We start from the raw sequence: 20196 nt of genomic DNA on the forward strand, positions 1-20196 counted from the left end.
TGGGAACTCCCCTGGTTAAATCTCATCTCAGCCACTGAGTTCCCTGGGCGGCCTTGAGTAGATCACCATTGCTCTGACTTTGCAGGCGCTGTGCCTATGGACGTAGCAGGTGCCTCTTCTGCTTACAGAAAAAGAGCTGTTGTGATTGTAGCCTGGTACTCTTTGAGAAAATCACACTTGGATGGGTGGAGAAACGTGTGTGAAGGGACTGTGAGATCTCAGAATACCTGCAGGAGTATCTGTGGGATTGGCTTTTGCTGCCCTGCCCAAATGCTCTTTCTGCTGGTGGCCTTGGCTTTCCTCACCTGTTTGTATGCCCAGTCATCTCACTCGACTACCAGGACCGGCAGTGCCTGTGAAGCTCAAGAGGCAGAGCCCTGCTGGCTGGAAACACCTGCCCAGAATTTCTGTTGGGCAAGAGGAGAACTTCAATACTCTCAAGAGCTAAAGCCTCAAACCTGATTTTGAAAGGCAGGGGAATTAAGGGGAGGATTGGGCTGCAGCTCTTCGCACTGATGGTGGAGGGTTATGTTTTGAAATGTTCCTCTGTGTTTAAAAAAAAAAGCACTGCAAGGGAAGACGGGGAGGATGGACTTTTCTCCTGGCTGTGTTAGTTTTCTACTTGCAGCGGAGCTTTTCTTCAAAGGAACGCTCAGAACTGGCATCTACCTCCTGCACAGGGGTAGACTGGAAGGAAAAACAGTCTAGGAAAAGCCTCCTTAGCTTGCCTCGGTTAACCAAGAGAGAAAAAGCCAGCCCAGGAGGGTGACGTGCCTCCTTCCCACTGGCTTGCAATGGTGGCAGCTGCCACCTGCCCCACACAAGCTGAGTGCTGCTCCTCGCTGGGACCAGGGTGGCTCACTCGGCCACAAGCGCCCACCGAAAGTTCCCCCAGGGGCCCTAATGCCAACCATCCCCTGTACCGCTCTGCCACCTCAGACTGCCAGCTCAACGTTCTGCCTGTCGTTCTCCTGTGTACACAACCTGGATCACAAAGAACAAGCTCAAAGGGAGGCAAGACAGCCTCTGCTGAACGCTTACAGCTGGAAGGGTCTCCGGTGATTGCCCCAAGCCTTCAAGCTCAGCTTTGAGCTCCCCTCCAACCTTCCCACAGAGGAAGCCAACGTCTTCCTCTACCCGCCTGCCCGTTCCCTAGAGTTAACAGCTCTGGGTTGAGAAATTCCTGGAGATTTAGGGATGGAGTCTGAGGAGGGCAGGGTTTGGGGAGGAGGGAGACCTCAGCGTGGGGGGTCCACCCTCCAGAGCAGCCATTTTCTACAGGAGAACTCATCTCTGTTGTCAGGAAATCAATTGTAATTCCAGGAGATCTCCAGGAAGTTGGCATCCCTTCTTATAGCCGAATGACCCAAAGCCACCTGGATCCCACCTGGAGGTTGGCAACCATTACCCCTCACCAGGACTGAGGGCCAAGCGAGAAGTGACAAATGACACTTGAATGGCAAGTGAACAGACTCCCGTGTATTCCTCCCTGTTCACTTGCGCTCCACTCAATCACGTAGTGGAGCGCAAGTGGAGCGCAAGTGAACAGGGAGGAATACACGGGAGTCTGTTCACTTGCCATTCAAGTGTAATTCGTCACTTGTAGCTTGGCCCTGAGAAATAGAGTAATATACACGCTATGTAGCCAGAGTCCAAGCTTTCATGGATGTGAGGGCTCTGCCCTGGAACTTTCCCTCTCAATGCTGTGGCTCGTCTCAAGAACAAATGAAGCCAGGAGCATCTTTGAGCATGTGCAGAGTGCCTCTTGTTATCTATCCCTCTAGGACATTGTTATCTCTGCAAGGAGCTAAGGGTGGCAAACACGGCTGTCCCCTGTTTCATTCTCATCATAGGGTTGTCAGCCTCCTGGTGGGGCTTAGAATCCCCTCCCCTCCACCCCAAGATCACAACTGATCTCTGGACTATGGAGATCAACTGCCCTGGAGGAAAGGACAAGTTTGGCAGACGGATTCTATGGCACCACATCCCTGTGGAGCTCCGTCCCCTCCCCATCCTCCCACCCCAGGTACTGGGCCCAAATCTCCAGGAATTTCCTAAGCTGGAGTTGGCAACTGTCTCTCACAACAACCCTGCGCGTCAGAGGGACTGGCTCAAGGTCACCATCCAGCAAGCTTCATGGCAGAACTATGACTGGCCTTGACCAGATCCAGAAAATTGGGGCTTAAGAGGTTTCAGGACCGGGCCGTGACTTCCGTCAGACCTGGCTCCTTGGCCGCCTCGCCTCCTTCCAGGTTAGCTTGGAAGGAGGGAGATGAGTGAAAGCTGGCCGTTCCCTCGTGGATGGGGAGTTCCGCGCAGTGGACACTGCCCTCTAGTGTGTGTTCCTTTCTTAGCGGAAAGATTTCTCCTACGGGGCACCTGAGTCGGACGTGGGCGTTGTACGTTTTGCTTTTTCTTGAACGACCCTCTAACGTTCCATACCCCAGAAAGGGAGCCGGAGTCCATTTGCAATACTCTGGACTGCCATTCCAAAGGTCAGTATATAAAACCCACCCTTTTATCAGGGCTTTCAGTCTCCAGGCTAGCTTGTCTACAGGTATCCCCTTTCTCAGGTGAAGTCACACTGATGGGCTGTGGCATCTCCCCTCCCCTCCCAGTTTTCCTCATCTGGCAAAGGAAGAAGCCAGGTGTGACCCAGGTACCCCAGGTCAGAGATAGACACAGTGTGATATAGCAGTTACAGAATTTCCAACTGGGATCAGGAAGACCTGAGTTCAAATTCACACTGTACCACTGAAGCTTTTTGGGTGACCGTGCACTCATCTGAACCCACCTCACAGAGCTGTTGAGAGGATAGAATGGAAGAAGGGAAGATTCGGGTATAGTGCTCCGCGCTACTTGGAAGAAAAGGCAAAAGAAAAAATGTACTAAATAGATAGCTTGCATTAAATGCATGGTGTGACTCATTCCTTTCCCTGTGACCTGCTGTGCCTTGCCAAAGAGATGCAGGGGGGGGGGGAACAGTTGTCTTCAAGAGAGATGCATTTCTGGAAAAGCCAGGAAACACCTTTCCATACGTAGATGACAAAAAATATTTCAGATATGTTCTCTCATCTGCCATCTCAGGCCCAGATGCTAAAAGCTTTCAAATTTTAAAATGGATAGCTGTATGAAAAAATTATCATTTAAAGCTTTCCAAATGATGAACCACACTGACTTCCAAGGTAAATGCAAGCTCATAAGACAACATTCTGTCCTCATGCTATTAGGGCCAGTTCAAGGTATTTTGTCACCCCACCCCAGAGGCTTGGCTTGGATCCTTCTGGTGGCTGTGCCGGTCCAGCAGGGAGGGCAGTCAGTTCTGCTGATGGTTGGGAGGGAACTGAGCCCCTGTGGGTGCACTGGCACTCTTCTCGTGGTGCCGTGCTCAGCAGCCGTTTGGGCAGCTTGGCTGTAGAACTGGCCTCGATGCCCACTCCTGAACTGGAGAGAAAGGCTGCAGAGCCTAGAACAATTAAGCGAGAAGAATCTAGGGAAGGAAGGGTACAAAATTTACTGCAAGGGGAAGGGGAAAACAGGTTAGTGTTTTATATAGCATATTTTTTTAAAAAAAAATTATTTTGAAAAAGTTAAAAGATAGAGCAAAAGATAAAAAGTAAAACATAACTAAAAGACAACTACAGAGAGCCAACAGTGGCCAACATCCATCTACACAGTAAAAAGCATAATAAGCATATTGTTGATCCGTTACAGTTTTTCGCCTACAACACTTCCTCCTTTAGTGTCAATCACCTTGTGGTCGAATTAATATCTTTTTTCTGTATATCATCTTCTTGAGATCCCAAATCCTTATCCTTAAAAATCAAACCACAAATCATTAATTCAGTTTTCTTTGCCTCTCACAGATAGTCCGTAAAGGGTTTCCAATTTGCCGTGAATACAGAAAGTGTTTTGTCTCTAGTCAACGCTGTAAGTTTGGCCATCTCAGCTAAGTCCATCATCTTTCCCATCCAATCTTCCAATGAAGGTAGATCCTTGCACTGCCATTTTTGAGCATATAAAAGCTATGCCACTGTTACCATATATAGAATTAAAATACCATACTCTTTTCCCATTTTTTTTTGTCCATAATTCCCAACAAATAGAACTCTGGTTTAAGCTGTAGATTAACCTTTAAAATTCTCTTAACCAAAATGTTTTCGCTTTGTTGCAAGTCCACCAAGGATGATAAAATGTTCCTTATATAGCAGATTTTAAATATTCACTTCACACACATGGAGAGACGTGTCAGTAATTGTTGCAACGCACCTGCAAGGTAGGCCATCATTATTTTAAGGATGGGAGCCTGAAGCTAAGAGACTGGAGAGTCAAGCTCCCTTTGTCAGATGCAAGTAGGATTTCTGTTCCTAATTGCATCTGGTGAAGGGCACTTGACTCTCGAAAGCGCATGCCCTGGAAATCTTGTTGATGCCACTGAACCCGAATCTTGCTGTTCTACTGCAGACCAACATGGCTGCCCATCTGAAAAAGATACTGGCCTGTGTAATCTTGGCGAGTTCATGACTTAGCTGATATTTGAATGGGAAGAAGAACAAAGCAAGAGCGCCGTGACAAGCTAACTAAGAAAAAAGCCGCAGAACAATGGGGGCAGGCAGAATCCAGTCTAACATCAAGCATCTCACTGCTGCAAGAAGCATGCGTATGACCAGAGCCTGTAGCTCAGATGTGATTATGACTCCAGGACTCTCAGGCCTGCTTGCTTCCCCTCCTTCCTCCAATCAGTACCGAAAGGTGATGTGGTTGCTGAGGCTGGAGCAATGGGCTTAGGTGTGCCTAACTCCGTGTTAAACGGGAAAAAATTACTAAAATTCTCAAAATGACCTGGGCGTGATAGTGTGTGTGGGAGGAGCATGCTGCTACCAGTCTGTGACATCCTATGCGCAGACCAAAAATGCCTGTTACATTTGCGCAACCACATTCTATACAACATTCCACAGGAATGGAAGTGCATTCCCTCCTCGACTTGAAAATGACCCCACAAACGAACCTGTTGAGTACCATTTAATCCCAGCCTTCTTTCAAGAAGCGCAGCATAGCATGGTTCTCCCTTCCCCGTTTTATCCTGAGGAAGGGTGACTGGCCAGGGTCACCCTGTGAGTTTCATAGCCGATCAGAGGATTTGAACATGAGTCGCTCAGATTTAGCCCAGCTGTCCATTACGCTAGCTGCATTGCACAGCAGCAGCAGTGGCAGAGGAACAGAAGCCTGTCAGATCTCCCCCCACCCTTGTTTGCCGGGGGGTGGGGGTGGGAATCACCCTGTTTGGAAGGGGGTTGTGTTTTCTGTTGTTGTTTCTGTGGTACAGAGGTGTGCAATTGTGCACTGCTGAGATCCAGAAACAATTTTTAAAAATCTTTAAATGTACCCCTTTGTGAGCTAAAAGCTATCTATTTAGTTATCTATATACACAAAGAGGTAATTTTGAAAAGGTTTCTTTTTGTTTGTTTGTTTTTGATTTGCGCACACCTATGGGGGAAAATACAGGTGAGAAAAACCAGCAAATGTGCAGGTCCTCACACAACTCACTGGGTTCCCCAAGATTGGTTTTCACTCTGACGAGAAGTCTGATGGGGAAGGACCAAGATCCAGTTGTGAAATCCACCGGTGTAGCATTTTGCAATTGTCTCTAGTTCTGTGGAATTGCTGGTTCCTTGCAACAGATTTGCTAGCCGGATGGAGACTTGAGGCCAGTCTATGAACTGCTTTGTGGTGCAATTCAGATCCCATTAAACAGACCTGAGAAGGATTCAGAGTAGACCTGCTTAGCCAACGGAGCACCGCGAAGGCATAACTTGGAGATTAGCTCCCTCCTAGCGCTGTGCTGGTGCACCCTTAGTGCTGGTGTAGCGGACCAGAAGTGGGTGGCACCAGGGGCAGAACAGGACTTCACTGGGACCCTGAGCCTCTGTAGCTCACTTCATGTTCCCAGTACCAGCATAACATTACACCAGTGAAAATGCTGGTGTAAGTATAAACAATGGGGATGAAAGAAAAAGTTTTTCCACCAGCCAGGCATAGCGTACCTCAGGTTAGCTTAGGCTTGAGATGCAACATGGTGTAGTGGTTAGAGTCTGAGCCACGGAAGCTCGCAGTTTGACCGTGGGCCAGTCGCATGCTCTCAGCCTAACCTACCTTCATAGGGTTGTGGTGAGAAGAGGAGAGAGTGATGCAAGCCACCTTGGGTCCCCATTGGTGTCAGCCCCTTTGAATGATGTGGATCTCTGGACCCACTCCCAGTGTCTGTAGCCCATCACAATGCAGCGAAACACTACACAATCCCCAGCAAGAATGTGCATATCTCAGATGATCAGGCATACAGCAAGGAACCACACCTAGCCGGTCTGATTGTGCGTACTTAGAACAAGCGCATGCAGAGAACTTTGGAGAGGGGGATGCCACAGAAAAGGCAGCTTGCAGAAACAGCCAAGGATGAGAACAAATTTTGTTACGGCATTTTGTTAACACTGCTGTTCTCAGTACCTTTCCAGGTGCTCCACATCAAGACACAAATGCCAACTGAGGATTCACGGACAATGAACCCCACACAGGTAAGAAAGGGAGGGAGCGCTCCTGTCTCCAAACTAGATGGCTGGAAATGTCCCCCTCCCCACCTCTGCCTTGCAACACGTATCCCCTGCGTATTGACTCAACAACCCTTTCTCCCTTAGTAGTCGCTAGTGGGGTCTCTCACACATGCACGGTGTGTAATGGGTCCCCTCCTCCCTTTGGAGACACACTGGCAGAGCATCGCCACAGTGTCATGCTGGTGCCACCTCCACATGTAAACAGGAGACCAACGACATTGCTGGGTGGCCATGAAAACCCCACCAGGGGTCACCATAAGTCAACTATGACTTGAGGGCAGGGTTTCACTTTCACCAGCCTTCGCTGATGCTGGCCAGACACTCATAGCCCCTTTCGCCTCGCAGGGTCACGGCCCCACGGAGAAACCCAAAGAGAAGCTGCAGACGGTGTTCCAGCGTGACTCCCTGCCAGAGAGGGTGAGTGTTGGCCCAGTGACTGCACAGTCTCCCCCTCCAAGTACATCCCCAAGGGGAAGGTTTGAGGAGCACCTGGGAGGTGCCACTCCTGAGCCCACCTGCGGTCTGTTGCTGCTGTGGGCCTTTCCTGCTTTTCACTGTCATTGTGTCCCTTTTGGCTCTTTGCAGGCAGCCCGCCGAGAGGGGCAGAGGCCGGAGCGGACCCCGTTCACCACCGGCTGAGCCTGCAAGAGGACCGACAGCTGCAGTGGCCAGCCTGCCTCCAGTTGTCCCGTGGGGCAGAACGACTCTCTTCTTCCAGCCTGGCTTTTGCAGTCGCTTAACAGACAGTTGTTTCTCCGACACAGAGCATCAGGACAGCTGTATCTGTGCTTCTGCGGTCTGTCAGTGCAGCTTTCAGAGGCACAGGAGCCTCGCTAGAGCAAGAGAGTTGGCCGCTCCCATTCCTCTGACTCTCCTTCAGCACTCCTGATGCAGTCCAATAAACGTGTGGATTCTTTCGCAGCTGCCTCTCTGAATTGGTTTGGGTAGGTAGGGCTCTCCGCCCTGCTAGTACTAACCTTGGCTAGCTTCAGCGTGGCGCTGAGTTCTTCAGGGTCTGCACAGCTTAGGGGCCTTGCCCCCCCCCCCAGTTCCTAGTTCCTCTGATCGCTGCCGTGTGATAAACTATGCAACATGACAGGGAGGGGGGATGGAGAATAAGGACTGGGATGACTGGCAGCCGGCAACACTAATGAACCACATGAATGCAGCAGAGGGGTGGCGGCATGGGAAGTGCAAAGCAAAACGGCTGGTGACAGAGACTATGAATGGCCGATCCCCAGAGAGTAGATCTGGGGGTGTAAGGCGATGTGGTGGTGTGAGCTGGAGACCTCATTCATATTAAGCCTACGACATTCACGGCATTAGGTCTTCCTCTGCAGTTTTTTCCACCCCGGTATATACGGCTGGTTCGGTTAGCAGGGACCGCAAAGGATTTCAAATGCTCCACGATGCATGATATTTGAAAGGAGCCATGGCTCAGGGACGGAGCATCTGTTTGGCATAGAGAAGGCTCCAGGTTCACTCCCTGGCAGCACCTCCAGTTAAAAGGCTGAGGTAATTGGTGATGTGGGAGATCTCTACTGAAGACCCTGGAGAGCAGCTGTCAGTCGAAGTAGATATTGACCTTGCTAGACCGATGGTCTGATACAGGGCTTTTTTTCTGGGAAAAGAGGTGGTGGAACTCAGTGGTGGAACTCAGGACCGCACAATGACGTCACTTTGGGTCAGCTGGAACAAGGGGGGAGTTTTTAAAAGTATAAATCACCCTCGGCAAAAATGGTCACATGGCCGGTGGCCCCGCCCCCTGATCTCCAGACAGAGGGGAGTTTAGATTGCCCTCCACGCCGCAGGCGCGGAGGGCAATCTCAACTCCCCTCTGTCTGGAGATCAGGGGGCGGGGCCACCGGCCATGTGACCATTTTCAAGAGGTGCCAGAACTCCGTTCCACTGCGTTCCAGCTGGAAAAAAGCCCTGGTCTGATACAGTATAAAGCACCTCCATACGTTCGTGTGCTCACGATTCCTGGTTGCCCAGCAGAGTGTGTGTGGTGTGAGGTTTGGTCTGCAGTGTGTGAAGTGTGGGTTCTTCCCTCCTCCTCTTGTTTGGCTGTTGATGGCCTTGATGCTGGGCAGAATCGGAGCTCTCCCTTATTCCCCGTTTCCATTGCATCACCCAGTGTGCCCTCTGGAGGGTGTCACGAACGCCTTCTGCGACTGTACTGTGGTTGCTGCCTGTGCCTCCTTTGCCTTGTAGGAAACAGCACTCCCCGGGGCGTTATGCCCCACAGGGACTCCGAGGCTTTCCTGGAAGACGTCATGGTTTTTCCATTTGCCATATGTGGAGGTATATGGGCAATACGGTCAGAGTGGCCATGCCTCCTTCTCTGGGTTGAAAGGGCATGTGCGCCTCTTCATTGTGACTTAGAAGGAATTAATCTGAACATGAGATTAATCTGAACATTGTCTTGACTACTCTGAAAAAGCTTGGTGGAAACAGGTCTACAGCTGGGTTCCCATCATAATCATAGATGGACTGGGTCTCCTTCAAGTGACTCTTGAACCCTTTAGATTATTTCTTACATAGCAGGACTCTGCTGACGTTTTTTGAAATTTATTTATGAATGGACTCACTGGCACTAGCCCTTTAAATGAAGTAAAAAATTCCCTGCTATGGTTAAAGTATTTATAGAGGCTTGAGGTTTTTGGCTATTTAGCATTGACTTGTATCTGCCTATTTTCTATTGTCAATGAGATTTGTGGAATTGAATATTGTGACATGAAATTATTGTACAAAAATCATACATATTTATTTAAAACAAACATATTTATTCTTCCTTGCACTTTACAAAACATATATAAATATTTCTAACAATTCCGTGACTGCTTGTAGTTAGCTTTCGTGGTGTTCTGTTAATCATTGAAAGGGCATGTGACTGTAGGAGGGGAATCGAACCCCCATCCAAGGAGATCAGGGTTAGGGGCACGGCTTTTTTTCTGGGGAAAGAGGTGGTGGAACTCGGTGGGTTGCCCTTGGAGAAAATGGTCACATGACCGGTGGCCCCACCCCCTGATCTCCAGACAGAGGGGAGTTGAGATGGCCCTCCGCACGCAGAGGGCAATCTCAACTCCCCTCTGTCTGGAGATCAGGGGGCGGGGCCACCGGTCATGTGACCATTTTCAAGAGGTTCTGGAACTCTGTTCCACCACGTTCCCGCTGAAAAGAAGCCCTGGTTAGGGGTTTTTGTTTCCTTCATGCCCTCTGGGGTTTTTTTGTCCTTGGGTGGGAACAAGGTGATGTTAGGGAGGTATATCAACACCATCACGTGTTAATTCCTTTATGGCTGTCTTGGGTGTATCATCAACACGCCGCTCCAGGGTTGGCGTATATGACTGGTATTGCCAGGGACTCCAGAGTAGCTGCTGTACTTTTAGCTCTGTGAAGCTGAGTCTTTTATTCTGTTTCATTTATCTACCGAGAGCAAGCGGGAAGCCTACCTAGCTGGCACTGCTGTAGCGTCATCCGTAACGTGCTGGTGTCCTGCTGGGGTTTAGGACCGGGTTGCTCATCCCACACAGCTGCTGACCAGGCCGCCAGGAGGTTTTCCTGTGCAAGCCACACTGGGAGCTGCAGGAGAACTTCCCAGCATCTTCCCAGCTACAATTATAACCGTAAAAGGGTCTTAGCTTGCATTTAATTCAATTGTTAATTGTTGTGGGTTTTCCGGGCTGTATTGCCGTGGTCTTGGCATTGTAGTTCCTGACGTTTCGCCAGCAGCTGTGTCTGGCATCTTCAGAGGTGTCGCACCAAAAGACAGAGATCTCTCAGTGTCACACTGTGACAAGACCACGGCAATACAGCCCGGAAAACCCACAACAACCATCGTTCTCCAGCCGTGAAAGCCTTTGACAATACAATATATAAATTTAATAGTAGATATACTTGGAAAATAGACATTCCCGGTCTGAATTCTTAAGCTGCAGAAACCTCATTCTTCTACTAAGGTAGAACTGTTAATAGTTCCTGCCCGATGAAGTTTGCCTTCCCCAACTCCTCTGGACATTTTATGATCCCAAGGTGCAGAAAATCCCAAAGTCCACATTTTTGCAAAAGTAAACAAAGCTAGCTACAATTTGAAGCAACTCTGCTAATGGTTAGAAAGTGTGTTACTAGATAAAACTGGAGGCTATGATCCATGTACTGTTTTGGCCTGCTTCTGGGAATAGTATCCTGCCTGGACACAATCAGTCCTCTTTCAGAATTTCTCTGGGTTGGTAGCAAAATCTGATGAGTTACGGCAAGTAAAATTGGGGAGTCTTGTTCTTTATCAGCTCTAGGATGGTAAACTCTAGTGGCTGGGTGGAGGGAGGGTAGAATTGCCAACTTTTCATCCGGTTCCTTTTCATCTGGTTAATGCTGGTTGACATTTTTCAGGTGATAATTTTCAGTTCTATGCTGTGAAAAGCAATAATCTACCCATTTCTGCAGACTACACTGCTACAAAAGGCCTAAGAGCAGATCTAGCAGGTGGGTTTTTTCATTTGTTTGTAGTCTGATTGGGGGAACGGGGAACGATCCCGCTTCTGATTACCTGATTCTGTTCCTCTCTTGCTTCATCCTCATCACAAGTCATGGTTGGATTTTGGCATTAAGCGTAGATTTCTTAAGAGAAGTAAGTTTATCAGATAGTTAACCATGATATTTAGTGTTGCTGTGCCAGATATTTGCAAGAAGTTTTGCATTGTGCAGTTTACGGCTACATCGTGAACTCTATTAACACCCACCAGGACAGAATGAAGAAGGAGGGCAGGTGGATGAAAGAAAGATTTCTGTGGTTTTTATTCTTTGTTTCTTTTGAGAGGTTATTAAATTTTAAGTAATGACCACCCTCCCCCCTTCAAATATTATGACATTTGTATAAATTCATGCCTTTTTTAAAGAAGTCATCTCTTCCTAAAACAAATCACGTGTTCAGAGATCACTTTCTGAAATTGTTTAATAAAATGTGCTGTTGAAAGGGAAGGTTGCAGGCGCCTATTTCCACCCTCTCCTGATAGTTTCCCCCCCCCTCCTATTGGGGCCAATTCATCCCGTGAAACTTGGGTGAAGATTGTGTGTGTTGTGTGCCGTTAACCTACCTGCCATACGACCTATGGCAACCCTATGAATGAAAGCCCTCCCAAATGTCCTATCATTAACAGACTTGCTCCAGTCTTGCAAACGGGAGGATGTGGCTTCTGTGATCGAGTCCAGCCATCTCTGGTTAGGTCCTCCACTTTTCCTAGCATTATTCCAGAGGAGTTAGCCGTGTTAGTCTGTAGTGGCAAAATCAAAAAGAGTCCAGTAGCACCTTTAAGACTAACCAGTTTTATTGTAGCATTATTTTATTGTAGCATTATTGGCTCTTCCAGAGAGTCTTGTCTTCTGATGGTGTGACCAAAGTAGGATAGCCTCAGTTTTGTCATTTTAGCTTCTCGGGAGAGTTCAGGCTTGGTGTGCTCTAGGATGAGGATAAACCAGCATTTAACATGTTAATCCAGACACTCCCTCCCGGTTGCCCCAGCCAGCTTAATTTCCGCGTAGGGCGATCAGCTGACGGGAGGGAGGGCCGAGGCAGGCCCTCTGGGTTGCCACACCCTGCCGGGGGGCAGTTCAGGCCAGGGGCCCCCGCCTGCTGCCGCCCTGTGCCCCCCTTGCCACGTGGGTGGGAAGGCTGCAAGAGGAGCGAAGTTTGCAGGAAGGGGGAAGCCAAGCAGCGATGGAGGCTGGCCCGTGAGTGGACCCTTCTTGTTTCTTGGGGTGCTGTTGGGGGCGGAAGAGCACGGGTGCGTTGAGTTGCAGGAGGGGCATCGCCCGCCCTGGAAGGGAGGCACGGCCAGGGCGTTAGCGGAGGCTCGCCCCGATCCCGGGAAGAGGCGTCTGACGTGGGGCGCCTCGCCGCCGATTAGGGGCGTTTAACCCGGGCTGCGCTCTGGCCTTAGGAATCATTCGCGTGCAAGCAGGGGACCTGGCGAGGGCTGGCCTCTTGGGGGGCCTCCTTTCCTTCCTGGCTGCCTTGCCTCCGTTTGCAGCAGTAGAAATATTCAGCTCCAGGAGCGCCTTAGAGACCAACTAGATTTCCAAGATAGTAAAGAGTGCAGCAGCACCTTTAAGACTAACCAACTTTATTGTAGCATAAGCTTTCGAGAACCACAGCTCTCTTCGTCAGATGCAACCGTTAGGTTGCATCTGACGAAGAGAGCTGTGGTTCTCGAAAGCTTATGCTACAATAAAGTTGCATCTGACGAAGAGAGCTGTGGCTCTCAAAAACTTATGCCTCAATAAAGTTGGTTAGTCTTAAAGGTGCTACTGCACTCTTTACTACTTTGCAACTACAGACTAACATGGCTAACTCCTCTAGATTTCCAGGGGGTGAGCTGGAAATCTAGTTGGGCTCTAAGGCACCCCTGGACTCGAATCTTGCTCTTCTCCCCCAGACCAACCTGGCTACCTACCTGAAACTAGCTAGAAACAGAGTCTTTTTTAATTTTTAGATTTTTATATGAAAAGAAAAATACAAACGACAATAGAAAATGCGTAGAAACCGATACGAAATACCAGATACTAAATTTGAAGGACAACAGAAAAGTATATTCAGAAAATGTTAAACGAACCAGAGTCTTGTGGCACATTAAAGACAACCAGGTTGTGTTCCAGCATAGTTTTTCGCTGGCGTTTCTCTAAGTCCCAGAACGCTTTCTGGAAACTTGGTTGGAAATCAGGAGAGCGGTGGATGGTGAAGAAGTGGGAATCCTTTCCAGGATTTCAGGAATAGCTTGAACTGGTGGGGTGGGGGGAAGATGCAGAAATATTGGGGATTCCACTAGACTGGTAATGACTCTGCCTTTGATTTGAAAAAAGAGAGGGGCTGCTGCCTCCCTAGAGGAGGCATCCTGTGTAAGGAGGTTGCGTAGCATGGCTGAAACGCACTCTGTGCTGGCTCAGGGATCCCCTGGCCCTGATAACTGATTTGCACAGCCTGTGACTTTGACAGAGCTTTCTGAACAGGTTCAGTGCAGGACTTCTCATAGAGACCAGCTCCCGTCCCCTCTTAACATCCTCTTCTCCCCTTTCCTGTTACAATTCCGGAGACTAGCATTGGCACCGCTTTTAATATATTGAAATAACATGGATTGGTTGTAAACAGGAAGCAAAGCTTACTTATGTTCAGGTTTTTTTTACTCTGTTCCTTCCAGGGTAGCGGAGTCCAGGGGCAGAAGGGAGGGGCGGGAAGAGGTTTGGAAGCCTAGACTCCTGGGCACAAAGGCCAACCTCTAAGAGGGGGAGTGGGCATCTCATAGTTTGGGGTGCTTCTGGATTTAGGGTGCAGGCCTGCCTGCCTGCCTGGAAATCATACCTTTGTCTCCTCCTTGCCTCATAATCTGAGATACATGTGTGGGTTTGTTGTGGCTACTTGGTATTGGTGCAAGGGCTCTCTATACATGCTCAGTAGCACCTTTTTAAATTTCCAAACTAGAAGAACACTTGCTGTTATGATAGGTGGTTGGATGGTGCAGTGGGACTGTTGGTGAGTATAGGAAGAAGAGAAGGGTCCGCATAAGCCCCCCTCGAGTTCTTTTTCTTGGCTGTGTGATGGAACCCACAACCTGGCTATATAGTGTCGGACTGCAGCCTGGGAGACGCAGGTTCAAAACCCCACTCTGTCATAGAAGCTGTTTGGGTGGCCTTGGGCCAGTCACACAATCTCAACCTAAACTACCTCACAGGGCTGTTGTGAGGATGAAATGATGTAAGACACTTTGCGTCCCCATCGGGTGGAAAGGCGGAGTCTAGATAAGTAAGAACATCTAATAGTAAAGTGGCCCATGCAAAAAAGTTACAAAACCAGAGCCGTAAGGTCAGGGATTATATGTAATCAAGGAAAATAGGATTTCATGACTTAACCGAAAGAAAAAGAGAGTGGATTACCCCCCAAAAGAACGTGTTGGGAGTCGTCTAGATAAGGAAACAATTCAGAGATGTGAAAATTGGCCACCAAGAACTTAAAGAATCCTGGAGGAATAGATTTTAGGGTGTTTGGGTGTGTGTGTATTTTCTATTTGTTGATTTCTGGCCCCTATGATTTCCCACCAGTAAACTTGCCACTTGTTCCTTATTCTAATCAATGGTTCCTTATTTAGTATTACAACATGGTGAAAATAAAAGCAATTTATGTTACTTGGAGGGTGTATTTCAATAAAGTACAGTTGATGTTTCGACATATATAATACTTTATAAAACGCTAATATGTTTTTTTTTAACTACCTACCCAACATCTTGCGAGACAGAAGATGGGTGTGTGAGAGGGGTGGGGGATAACAGTACAAATCTAGATTGGTGGGGAAGGTGAAAAGAGAGCACCAACTTGCTTACAAACGGACAGCGAGGTCATCTGAACATATATTTTTCAAGCAATAAGTCGGTCAAGTATAGAAAGAAAAGTAACTGCAACCTGCAAAGTCTTACTTTTGACACTCTTCTGCTACACAATGTTATTTTCTGCATACCGAGAGGGGCACATTGGAGAGAGACACACGGGGAAGGACAGGCTTGGGAGGGGGCCTGGGGCCTGGCTTGAATAGTCTTTGGAGCAGACCCGCCGTTTGCTTTCCCTTCTGTGGCACCTGCTGTTACCGTCCGGGGTCTGCTCTCTCCCATTCCCTAGGCAGCTGGTTCCTGATATTTTTGTGTGTGGATGGTGGGGAGGGGGGCTTTTAAACAAACTTGCACTCCTGGTCCCCTCTCTCCCCCTTCGGCTGGTTGGCCTCTCGCAGGTTTTCTGGGGGCAGAAGAAAGACTGGAACTGGAGGAGAGGGCTGGGATCCTCTTCAGTGCGATGCGTTCCCCGGGGTCCGGCATGCAAGGGAGTGCGTGTGTGTGTGTGGGGGGGGTCTGCTTTCTCAAAGACTAGCTAGTTCCGCCCAATCCCTCTCCTCACTTCTGAACTCTGCAGCCCACCCTCGCCCTCTGTAGCTGGACCTCCTGCTTTTCTGACCTCTGCTACCCTTGTGAATTCTTCCTCCTGGATATGCCTAGCCTGCATCCTTAACGCACCCTCCCCCTCCAGAAGCCCCCTTTCCAACCCCCTTCAGGCCTTTTTAACAATGCTCAGGGTCCCCCAAGGTGTTTTGCTGACCTCGAGCAGCACAGCCCAGTCTCGGCTCCAGATCCTTCAAGCGTTTGCAAGGCCCTGGGGCTCCCCTCTGATTGGCTGGGGCCCCAGTAAACATTGCCTCCTCTCAAGGGGCTACTTGGCTTGCAGGTGAGCCCTGTTGGCTAAGCCACAGAAAGCCAATGTGCCCCCAGCCCCCCTACTCTTTCTGCAATGTAAGTTGGGGCCTGCCTTGCTTGCTGCCCGTTTTTTTACTCTTCCTGGTCTGGAATCCGTCCCTTGCTTTTTTTGTTTGTCTGGTTCCGAAGCCCTCAGCGCTTTCCTGCTCTTTCATATCACAGAGCCAGTGACTGTGTGGCCCGTGTCCCCCTGCCTGCCCCCCATTCCCTTCTGGCTCCGTAGCCTGATGTGGTGGACCCCTGGGAACTGCTGCTATCTGTTTCTCTCTTTCTCTTTCTCCCTTTCTCTTTTCTCCGTAGCCCAGTGTGTGGCTTGGTCTCTTTGTTTGGCCTGGGGGCAGTAGCTATGTTTTTTTCCTGTTTGTTTAGTGCTGTCCTTCTTTTTCTTGACTTTGTGTTTTTTCTTCTCTTCCTCCCCTTTCTCTGCCCTTCCATCAACTCATTCCAATATGCACTTTTCACCTACCTCCATCTGCACCTCTCTGCATATGCCTTCCCCCATCCATCCCTCCATCCCTGCATCCATCCCTCCACCACTCTGTTCCTCTCTCTCTCTCTCTCTCTCTCTCTCTCTCTCTCTCTCTCTCTCTCTCTCTCTCTCTCTGTTGCTCCGTCTCTCTGCTGCCTTCTATAGGTCGTCCACGTGTCCCACTCTGCACCAGTACTGCTGTTCTGCTCAGTCGCTTCTCCACTCGCAGCTAGCTTCCCCTGCCAGGCACACGGGCTGCAGGTAAGCCGCTCACACCCGCTCCAAGCCACCACCACCCCATCTCTCGACATGCCATTGTACTTGCAAATCCAGCATCCTTTTGTCTTCCTGACTTCCCCTGCAGGTCTCTGAGAGCCAAGCTACAAGTGAGGCCTGACACAGGTTGGACACTTGTCAGCTTCCCTCAAGTTTTGATGGGAAATGTAGGCGTCCTGGTCTTGTAGCTTGGCTCTCCATTACAGCTGCAAGACCAGGATGCCTACATTTCCCATCAGAACTTGAGGGAAGCTGACAAGTGTCCAACCTGTGTCAGGCCTCACTTGTAGCTTGGCTCTTGAGTGAGGGGTGGGGCCCACCCTGGGAATCCAGATGGTTCGGAGTACGGTGGCTGGCCAGGGGTCTTTCCTGTGCTGTGGAGGAGTTTGGTCCCACAGGGTTGGCACAGGAGGGGAAGGAACGGAGCCAGCACACCTGGGTTTCCTTCCACCTGTAGGCAGTGGGAGATGCATGGAGCTTTATCTAGGGGAATACTGGATTTCATCCATACACACCAACATTCTTTGCATCCGCCATCACACCAGCCATGTGATCCTGCTGTCCCTCCAACCCTACTGGTTTCAGGTCCATTTCATAGCCTTTTGCTCTGCCCTCCCTCCACCTCTAGTACTATGGTCAGAGAAGAAAGACAGTCTCAGCTGGGCAAGAGGGTTGGTGCAAGAGGGTTCGGGCAAGAGGGTTCGGGCAAGAGGGTTGGTGACGAAGTCCATTTCATGCAGTCCCAGAGCTCTGGGGTGGTTTGATGAAAGGGTTCCAGGCCAGGCAGGAGGGGCGTGTGTGTGTGCGTGCGTGCGTGCGTGCGTGCGTGTGTGTGTGAGAGAGAGAGAGAGAGAGAGAGAGAGAGAGAGAATGCCTAGGGGAGTGGGAGCAAGCATACATGGATGCATGTGGGTTGGGGGGGGTTTGCATGTCAGTGACCTGACCCGGCACCTGGAGGTTTGCAGGAGCATAGGGCAAGCAAGCCAGGCTGCAGCCATGGCAACGAGTGTGAGGCTCCAAAAGAGGGACCACAAAATAGCCAGGGGTCAGAGAGATGGACCACAGGTTTTTGAATGGGCTGTGCTTTTGTGCCTGTAACAGAAACCGGACATCTGGGAATTAACTAGATGGAGGTGTGTCAGGTTGCCAACTTCTGGGCTTGCTCTCGTCATTGTGTTTTTAGCAGTGGCTTGGACTTCCACAGTGAGCAGGTATCAGAGTTTACATGGTGAAATGCCTGATCTTGCCAATAAAAATGCTGCTAATGTTGCAGTTTTAAGATTCCAGAGTTGGCAGCCATAAAGATAAGAGGTGGGAAATGCTTTACCTGCCTGCCTGAAGCATGTCAGGGAGAAGTCAGTGGCATAAGAGCAGGGCCAGTAAAAAGCAAAACACCACTATGATGGTTGCTGTATTCAAGGTGTGTGTGTGTGTGTGTGTGTGTGTGTGAGAGAGAGAGAGACTGTTGCGGTCTGCTTCCTATAGTCTACACAACAGCTCTCTCTTTCTACGAAAACTGCTCTGTTCTGTACAGCTGAAGGCGGAAGAATCATTTCTTGCTTTTTTATGTATTGCTATGAGATTCCCCGAGATCCTGGCAGGGTAAAGCGGCTGGATTTTGGTATGTCCCATAGCTGCTAAAGTAGAGCAAATAGAGGCACTCAAAGGAGAAAACGTACAGTCCCAGACAAAAAAGCTCTCCTCTTAAATTTCAAAAATATAACAATTTACTAAAATGTAAATGTGCAAAGGTGCAATCAATCATATATATACAAAATATTATTCCAATTACGTATATCACAGTCAGTCCTTTCTAGAGTTAACACACAGATATTGTTACTAGTACCAATTTGTCAAAAATACAAGGCAACCAGAATCCACATTCTTCAATAAACAGTTACATAACCAGTTAATCTGGAAACGAATACAAGACCAAATGTCCCAGTACACCAGTCTATACGACAGTATAGTCGTTACCAAAGTGCCAATGAGTTTCTTCCAGCAGTTCAGAAAAGGGGCTTCTTCTCATTCAAAGAAGTATATTTCAAAGCAATAACTTGAAACGTAGTAGTAATAAATCTGCCCAGTGGTAGTAAGGCTGCTAAAGACAGAAGAGCCAAGCCACAAAGAGGCTGTACCTACACCCGGTCTGTGGAACTGGGAGCCCATAAAGATGAGCACCACCCTTAGTCCATCGCCATCAGGGATCCCCCAATTCTCTTGTACTTGCTTGTAAAAAAGGAGCTGCCGCCCACTTGGCAGAGCGTGAATGGTGGGCTGGATTTGGCCCAGTGGGTCCTACGTTGTGCGGGCCTGGTGGATGCTCTGGGCTGCTGGTTCACACAATGCAGTTTGGCAACATGAGCAGCGCTGATCCTCTGCAAAGAGAAACTCACACCAGCAAATGAAAGTTACAGTCAGCAATGACTCCTCTGATTTCAGTCAGTCCTTTTTAGCCCAGCTTAGCCTGACCTTTTCAGAACTTGAGAACTAATCAAGGTTGGCTGCTGCCAATACTTGAATGGGAGGCCACTGTGAGAGACTGGGGCAGCTGTGCAAAACCCCTCTGCTCATCTCTTGCGTGGAACCCCGCATGGGTGCGGTGGCCGTGAGTCGGCTGTGACTCGACTGCACCTTCTTCTTCACAATTGTGTACATTACTGGTAGTTTCAAATCCGTATCTCCTGGTTTAGACGTTACATTTCTCTGGTAAAAGTCAGGGACTCAGCACTGCTTTTACAGGCAAAAAAATGCATTGTGAAAACCAGCACCAGGTGGGTGTTAATGCAGTGTAGTAAGCACAGGTTGGGGTCCAGCAGTAGTTTCTGGATCCAGCCCAGATTTTCCCCCAAAGTGCCGCTTAGGGGGAAAGCATGAGAGGTGATTTGGGGGTCTGTAATGGGATGGGGGAATTAGTGGAAATAGACCCTCCCTGTTAGTGGAAATTGAATGCTGCATCCAATGCACGGTTGTAAGTTTTGCGTACAGGACTGCATGCACAAACAATACAGGAGGCACCTTCAATCTAAGCGAGCAAACAACAGTAGTGGAAAACCACAGAGGGAGGCAGAACGATAACAATTTTAAACAGTAACGAGAATTACAATGAATGAGTATGTATACAATCAGTATAATCAGTCAATTTGTACAATAAAGGAAAAATTACCTTTGCTGTGTTTGATGCTCATCCGCCCCTGAGGAAGACCGTTGGAAACATCAGGAACCTGCCGGCCCTGAATGTCGGGCGGGGGGGGGGGGGGCTCTGTTCATGGAATTTGTGTCTTCCGGGCACCATCCGTTTGGACTTTCCAGGACTGAGGAACCTTGTCTTTGATTTTGGCATTGTCCTTCATGAACCTTTTGACGAACTGTTGTTCCTTTCAGTCCATGTATGTGCTTATAGGATATACAGCGCTTTGGTTCAGCCCGTTGCATCTGTAATTTTTGGTTTGTTGATTGATTATACTGAGCATATACATACTTATTTATTAAATTTTTCCTTTATTGTAGAAATTGATTGATTATACTGATTGTATACATACTCATTCGTTGTAATTC

At 48.9% G+C, this 20196-nt stretch overlaps 1 protein-coding gene across 2 annotated transcripts in view; it reads left to right on the forward strand.

Annotated features, from left to right (window-relative positions):
* Positions 1-12230: 12230 nt before the first annotated feature.
* IQSEC2 (IQ motif and Sec7 domain ArfGEF 2) overlaps positions 12231-20196 on the forward strand; it is a 113745-nt gene continuing 105779 nt past the window's right edge. For both annotated transcript variants that reach the window (XM_055003284.1, XM_055003287.1), the window contains exon 1: positions 12231-12335. In XM_055003284.1, coding sequence (XP_054859259.1) covers positions 12322-12335 — 14 coding nt within the window. In that variant the 5' untranslated portion in view covers positions 12231-12321. The remainder of the gene's footprint in view (positions 12336-20196) is intronic.

The sequence above is a fragment of the Eublepharis macularius genome, chromosome 19, assembly GCF_028583425.1.
Source record: "Eublepharis macularius isolate TG4126 chromosome 19, MPM_Emac_v1.0, whole genome shotgun sequence".
In the NCBI taxonomy this organism is placed as follows: Eukaryota; Metazoa; Chordata; class Lepidosauria; order Squamata; family Eublepharidae; genus Eublepharis; species Eublepharis macularius.